The 7,156-nt window shown below is 47.6% G+C and overlaps 1 protein-coding gene across 1 annotated transcript; it reads right to left on the minus strand.

Moving 5' to 3' along the window:
- Window positions 1-921: 921 nt before the first annotated feature.
- On the minus strand, window positions 922-6,156 carry LOC136010812 (VWFA and cache domain-containing protein 1-like). Its single transcript, XM_065672536.1, has 4 exons — window positions 5,900-6,156; window positions 5,017-5,094; window positions 4,235-4,336; window positions 922-1,557 (listed from the first exon to the last, which is right to left on the minus strand). Exons 1-4 carry the CDS (start codon window positions 6,099-6,101, stop codon window positions 1,319-1,321), a joined length of 621 nt encoding a protein of 206 aa, XP_065528608.1. The 5' UTR covers window positions 6,102-6,156; the 3' UTR covers window positions 922-1,318.
- Window positions 6,157-7,156: the final 1,000 nt, after the last annotated feature.

The following is a 7,156-nucleotide window of genomic DNA, read 5'->3' on the forward strand; positions in this document are numbered from 1 at the left end:
AACCAATTGTTTGTACAGAATACAGTATTAAGTACCATATGAATTAAAACAAGTCATCTTTAAAAGAAACCTACATATAAATGGATGTTTATCCTATGCACAGTGCAAGAATGGGTTTTAGAGCATTGTAATCACATGAGTCTAAAATACAACACTGTGATTTAAAACTAATTCATAGCCGGGATGCCCTGTGCTGTAGACAAATCAATCTTGGTTTGAACCACCAAGCAGTGTGAAAATTCCAGACAAACAGCAGCAGCTTATCATTAGGATTTTAAAAGGAGAACTTCCACAGTAACCCAAGTTTTAAACCCCACTGGTTTATCCCTACTTCTGACCATGACAGTGTCCTAAGGAAACTGAATAATGGCCCAGACTTCATTTGGAATTATCTGCTAACTAATGCTAAGGAAATTCATTGTTACTTCCATACAGGAAACCTTTCAGGATGCTCGAAGAGGTCAAGATGGAGAGGTTTATGGGCAGGATTTTAGTAGTGGAGTAGAGGATTTCTCCTCTGCAAATAGGCAGAAAATACTGTAATATAAATCAGGTTGTGATATTTACAGAAAACAATTGTGGAAAAGCAAGCATTTGTCATGTAAACACTTCCGAAACGACTTCTTCATTTTCCCCTTTGCAGAGCGGGGCAGTGGATGAGTATCAGCTAATAAGAAACAGATGTCTTCCTCAGAAGAACCACTTCACCATCGCAGAATATATGTGGTAGTCACTGAGAATTGCTAACATGTTTTCTCCCTTCCCTCCCCCCAGAGTTTCCAGTTCAATAAATAGTAGAAAAATAATCCTTTCCTTAAAAATCTTGAGCTGCATTGTCCCAGGTTCCATACAGCAACCGGAGCAGTGACCTTTTGACGTGCCAAATGAACTGCAGTGAAACCAACAGCCTTCCCCCCCCCTCCCCATGCCCCTATCTGGCACTTCTTTAGTCTTCAGCTGCACAGATTCCTGCTCTTCCAAACCAAATCATCTCTGGCTCTTCCACGCTCTCTCCTCCTGGCTCAGCACGACAGGGCTTCCAAAACTTCAGCTGCTGTATAAACTCACGTTCCTGTTTCTGCAGGTCTGACGTTCCTCCTGCTCAATTTTATTTAATGTGATGGCAGGTCCATCCATCAAACCCATTTCCCTCCTGTTGCAGAGCCAGCCTTACATTTATACAAATGTAAAGCTCTTATTCCTAACAGTTTACTTGGGAAGTCAGTTAAATCATTCCTGGTGAAAAGCACAGGAACAGAGCTGCCCGTGGCTGCATGGATCATGGCTCAGGAGTGAACGCGCCTTTCCTCGTTGTTCATTAGCATTCCGCATCCACAGTGTGTACCGTGACTGCAGCCTGTAAGTGGTGGCTGTGGTGGAGAGTTGGGTGGTGCAACCGGTAGTGGTGAAACTTGTGACTCAGCAGGGCAGCTGTTTGAGGTGGGGTGTCCAGGTCCAAGTCTTCGTCGTGGTTTCCAACATCAACACCAGCTGACAGCGGGTCGTTATTGCACGGAGGGTTTTCACTGTCCTCCTGAGGGCTCATCGTGCTGTAGCCTAGGAAAGAAACCAGCAGCACTAAGTTAAAACAAGAATAAGAGGTCAATGTTTCACCCAGAGGAGCTGTGGCTGCCCTATCCCTGGCAGTGCTCAAGGCCAGGTTGGACACAGGGGCTTGGAGCAAGCTGCTCTAGTGGAAGGAGTCCCTGCCCATGGCAGGGGGTTGGGAATGGATGAGCTTAAATGTCCCTTCCAACCCAAACCATTCTTGGATCCTGTGACGCTCCACAGTGCTGGCTGCAGCACCCCTCAGGGCATCAGGCACAATCAGAGCTTTATAGAGAAGAAACCAACGTTTTTAATTAACAGAAAAAGAAACAAACAAACCCACCCTCTCCTCTAAGTTTCCAACAGATCCCTTTCCCTGGCACCGTTATCAACTCTGGGGACCTATGGTCTGTACCACCCCAAACAGTAACAAACATCACACGTTCAACAGTTTGTTACAGCACAACTGCTAGCACTGATTCGAAAACCAAACAAGGCTTTACTGGGGGATATCTTTTAAGATACTACTCAGAGCTCTACAAACAGACAAGAAGTAGGTGGGATCCACCTCTGGTATCTCTGTTCCTATCAAACAACATCTTTCCTAGGAAGAAGCCCCAGCTCTTCCATCTGGAAACAACAAAACTTCTTCACATCATCTTGCTGCACAATCACAGTATTACACCTTTAAAAGGAAGAGAGCACTTTTCACCCATGAGGGTCTGTTTGCGAGCCCTAAGCACATGGTTTGAATGAGTTTTCCATCCACTTAAAGAAATCTCCTGAATCCACACAGGAATGTTTCACACAGCCAAGCAGCACTGACACTTCCAGCTAAGCGCGTGTGCACAGTGCAGTTAACTCGAGGCTGTCCCTTGGCTAAAGTAGCCACTACTGGAGCCTGAGAAGTTAAAACCCCCAAGATGAGCTGCCTGTGGGAATAACGAGAGGCTGCACTCACTGGGATATCCTAAGGAAATGATGTCACCAGCCAGCTCACAGCTAACCCTCACAAGACAGGATCGTGCTCTCTCAGCGAGGAAGCCATCTCCCAGCAGGTACCCTAGAGATTTTCTGTTCCCTCTTTTTGAAGCAGGTGCTGGCAGTCACTATGAGATGACTACGAGATGTGGATTTACCACTGAAACCACCTGTTACCACTCAAATCCGGCTGGCAGCACAAACCAACCCACCTTAGTGTTTTTGAATGCAAAAAACACAAGCTAGAAATGAAAAAGACCTTGTTTGAATTCACAAAATCATCCTTCTTGGGAGCCTTTGGCTATAGCTGAAAACCCACCAGTGCTCCTGAGCATCTCGGTCAGGGTTCCAGCTTGAGACCCGTGAAAGAAGCGCATTATAAATATCATGCTGAGGACCCAAAGCTGGTTCTCATTTCCTATGCTCTGAGTCCTGGTTTCAAGCTGGCAGAGAGGACCTGAGGAAGACGACTCGGCAGCCCTTTGAAGAAGATGGAGTTACAGGAACTAAAATTAGAAGGGCACATATCAGGACTAGGTGGGCAGTTCCCCTGCTGACCCTGATGTGTTGACTCCAGGGGTGGCAAGGATTTGCTAGGACTACAAGTAATGGAGCAAAAGGAGCATGAGCCCAACAAATCTGCCTCCACTCAGGTCATCTGGCCCCAAATCCGAGGTAATTCCTCCTAGAGCAAGACTGTCTCTCAGACATCTGTTCATCCCCATTCCAAAGCTTTGGCCTTTAGATTTCCTGTACCTCAGCAATTCCATTAATGCAACCACAGTCTTAATAACTGAAGAGCTCTGCTGTAACATACCCAGCCACAACATGCAGCTAAGAGCTGACATCTGTCGCAGACTGCCCTGTCCAACCCTCCTCTTAATTTATATTAAGCCTCCTGACTCAACAGCATTACATCCTTCTACCAGCTTCCAGGGTTTAAGGAGACTTGGTCTCAGGGCACAAGAGACACAGCAACGCTCCCTGAACCTAAGCAGGGTTGAAGTGTGCCTGTGGCAAACATGCATGGCTGAACACCCTTCATTGCTATGCATGTACACAGTTCATGTTGATCATTGCTTGCTTAAAGGTGATGTAAGATGTCCTCTGTGGTGATGGCATGGACTGCAATATATGGGCAATACATATGGACTGCAATAATGTGCAATGGAAAGGCTAAGGAGGCACCTGACACAGTCAGTCTCTAAATCCACCCTTATCTTACCCCAGAAATTCAGGTGTCCAGCACACATTTCTGGAGTTTTATGGAAGGTGCACAGGTCATGTCAAAGAGAAGAGCAGCAGAGATGCTGATGTGCCTGCAGGGGATTTGCCTTCTCTCTTTAAGTAGGAGATTTCCATTATCCCAACTGAACATTTAGATTGCTAGGGCTGGTGATGGAAAATGAACGTGGCAGCTGCAGACCCTCTCTGTGGGTCTGAATTCTGGTCACCCAGTGAAGCTGCCTGAACCCAAAATCAGACATGGGGAGCAGGGCATTGAGCTGCTGCTGTACAAACCCAGCACCCTCACCAGACTGCATCATCTGCTGGAGGGTGTCAGGACTGTCCAACTGTGAAGCAATAAGGAGCAAAGGTTTTTGGGTTAGTTTTGGCAGCCTCATCTGCAACGTGCCAGACACCTGAAGGGAAGCGAGGGAGCGCAATCATTAACCTGGGGCCAGGGCAGTGGTTCAGCTCTTACCGTGGTCGCTCTCCGTCCCCGACCGCCCCCAGTACCGGCGCCTGCGTTCCGGGCTGTGGGCATGCCGCTCGATCACCGCTGCTATGAACCGGGTGTTGCTGACTGCGAGAGAGGAACAAACACAACTGGTTGTGAGGGGAGGGCTGGCACTAGGTTGTATCAGTGGGATAATCAGCACAGGGGAGAGGCTTTCTGCAAACTCATTCTTCTCAAATACTAGTTCATAGAAGAAGATTGTCAAGAGACAGAGGAGGAGGAATAAAACGAAGGTGCCTAAGTGTGGAATAGATCAAGATCCAGTCAAACCCGTTCACCTCATCTGCTTGCATTAATAGAAGTTAGAGCATTACTGTGTCAACACTAAAGAACCTGCGGCGGCACTGAAAGCCTGCTCAGAATGAAACTAAGGAACTGGAGAAGCAGAGACTGAAGCCATGAAACTCAGACACACTTATTGTTCAGTCTGAGTATTGACACAGTTTCAAATCGTGGGTATCACTTCAGCTCTCAGTGAGGGCCCAGAGACAAGGATCTGCTCTGTCTCAGTCAGGTGGGAGTTTTCCATACCCTGTTCTGCCACAATTCTCATTTTTCAGCTGATCAGAGCTATTTCTGGAGGTGCTCCTGATGAGGGGCACACGGGGCAAACCTCCCTTGCACAAAATCAAATTGTCAAAGCTAAAAAGGAGCAATTTTTTAGCATGACGCTCAGGGTGCGTTGGAAGTTAAAGTTAGAACATTGTTCTGTCATTTTCTACTGCTCAAAGAGATTTGGTACTTACTGATTCCTCTGTCTTCGTGGCTGTCATCGTCTCTCTCGTCCCTATCATTTTCCAGGTTGGACATACGCACTGACATTTCTACACACCATTAAACACAGAAAAATGCAACTGTTAAAGAGAAAAATTGGGGATCCTCTTACTAAGGGCTGTCACCCTGGTAGGACAGTGGAAGCACTTGGCGTGGCTGTGTGAGGAGGTGCAGTCCCCTTGAAAGGAACAGGCTTTAAAATGCCTGTGGAAAGCAAAGTGATACAAAATAGAGCTGGGCTATAACCAGATAGGGAGCTCATCAGCCCTCATCACACTTCTCACCTTGGCAGCTACCAGTATCCTTTCTCCCAAACACACTTTTGTCTCTCAGACTCCAGTGCGTCTATCTTATCTGTGTGTAAATAGTCCATCAACATCTCATGCACCAGATGCAGAAACACCAGTAAAGAAACCACATCCTAAGGAGCCCAAGCAGAAAGGGTGTGAAAACTAACTCTCCCACAAGCTCCACTCTGGTGCAGAAATAAACATATGTCATGGGTGTGCTATGACAAGGGCCAGGAGGCTGTGAGGCTGGATTCTTGTGTTAGCTCTAGGAAAAGCCTGCATTCAGCTTCTGGACAAGAGGTGCATGTTAAGGATTTTGGGTGGCAGCAGGCCTGGCAGCACCCGGGAGAGGGCAGCAATACACAGTGACCTGGATGTGATCAGGCTGATTTAAGGGTTAGCAAAAGGGAAATAAAATGGGGTGAAACACTGAAACAAAACCATGGAAAGAGGTTTGGGATCTTTTTAGTTGGTTTTGTGTTGGGTTTGGTTTGTTTGGGTTTGGGTTTTGGAGTTGGTTTAATTCCAGACCCTCCCATTTCTCCCTCCAGAGTTATCAGCTCACCCTGAGCAGCCAAAGGTGACATGTGCTGGTGACTCCTCCGATGGATCTGGTGGCGATACGCATACACTGCTAGGACAAGCACCATAATGCAGCCCATAATGCCTCCAGCCACCGGGCCGACTGGTGCACTCTTGATCATGTTCAGAGTGATCACCTCATCTCCTACATCAAAAGGGACAAAACAGAGGGGAAAAAAAGCCATGAAAGCTCTGCAGAAATATTTAAATGAACATCTCTGAAAATTATCCACTCACAGAATCCCAGCCCGGCTTGGGTTGGAAGGGACCTTCAAGCTCACCCAGTTCCAACCTGTTTCGGAGAAAACTCCAGGAACAAACTTGCCAACAAAGTTTTCAACCTGACAAGCAGGTATTCTGGTTCGAGACCATCTTCAAAATCTGAACGCACACAAGTCCGTGGGACCTGATGGAATCCATCCGCGGGTCCTGAAGGAGCTGGCGAATGAAGCTGCAGCCACTGGCCATCATATTTGAAAAATCATGGCAGTCAGGTGAAGTTCCCGACGACTGGAAAAAGGGAAATATAACCCCCATTTTCAAGAAGGGGAAAATGGAAGACCCGGGGAATTACAGACCAGTCAGTCTCACCTCTGTGCCTGGTAAAATCTTGGAGCACATTCTCCTGGACAGCATGCTAAGGCACATGAAAAACAACAAGGTGCTTGGTGACAGCCAGCATGGCTTCACTGAGGGGAAATCCTGCCTGCCCAGTCTGGTGGCCTTCTATGATGGGGCTACAGAATTGATGGACAAGGGTAAAGCAGTTGATGTCATCTACCTGGACTTGTGCAAAGCATTTGACACTGTCCCACATGACATCCTTCTCTCTAAATTGGAGAGATATCAATTTGATGGATGGACCACTCGGTGGATAAAGAACTGGCTGGATGGCCGCACACAAAGAGTTGTGGTCAATGGCTCGATGTCCGGCTGGAGACCGGTAACGAGTGGTGTCCCTCAGGGATCGGTGTTGGGACCGGTCTTGTTTAACATCTTCGTCGCTGACAGGGACAGAGGGATTGAGTGCACCCTCAGCAAGTTTGCCAATGACACCAAGCTGTGTGGTCCAGTTGATATGCTGGAGGGAAGGGATGCCATCCAGAGGGTTGGGCAAAGAAGAGATTCAGAGCAGCCCAGCGGAGAAGGACTTGGGGGTGCTGGTCGATGAGAAAATGAACATGAGCCGGCTGCAGTGTGCGCTCGCAGCCGAGAAAGCCAACCGTATCCTGGGCTGCAT

Source organism: Lathamus discolor, chromosome 3 (genome assembly GCF_037157495.1).
Source record: "Lathamus discolor isolate bLatDis1 chromosome 3, bLatDis1.hap1, whole genome shotgun sequence".
Taxonomy (NCBI): domain Eukaryota; kingdom Metazoa; phylum Chordata; class Aves; order Psittaciformes; family Psittacidae; genus Lathamus; species Lathamus discolor.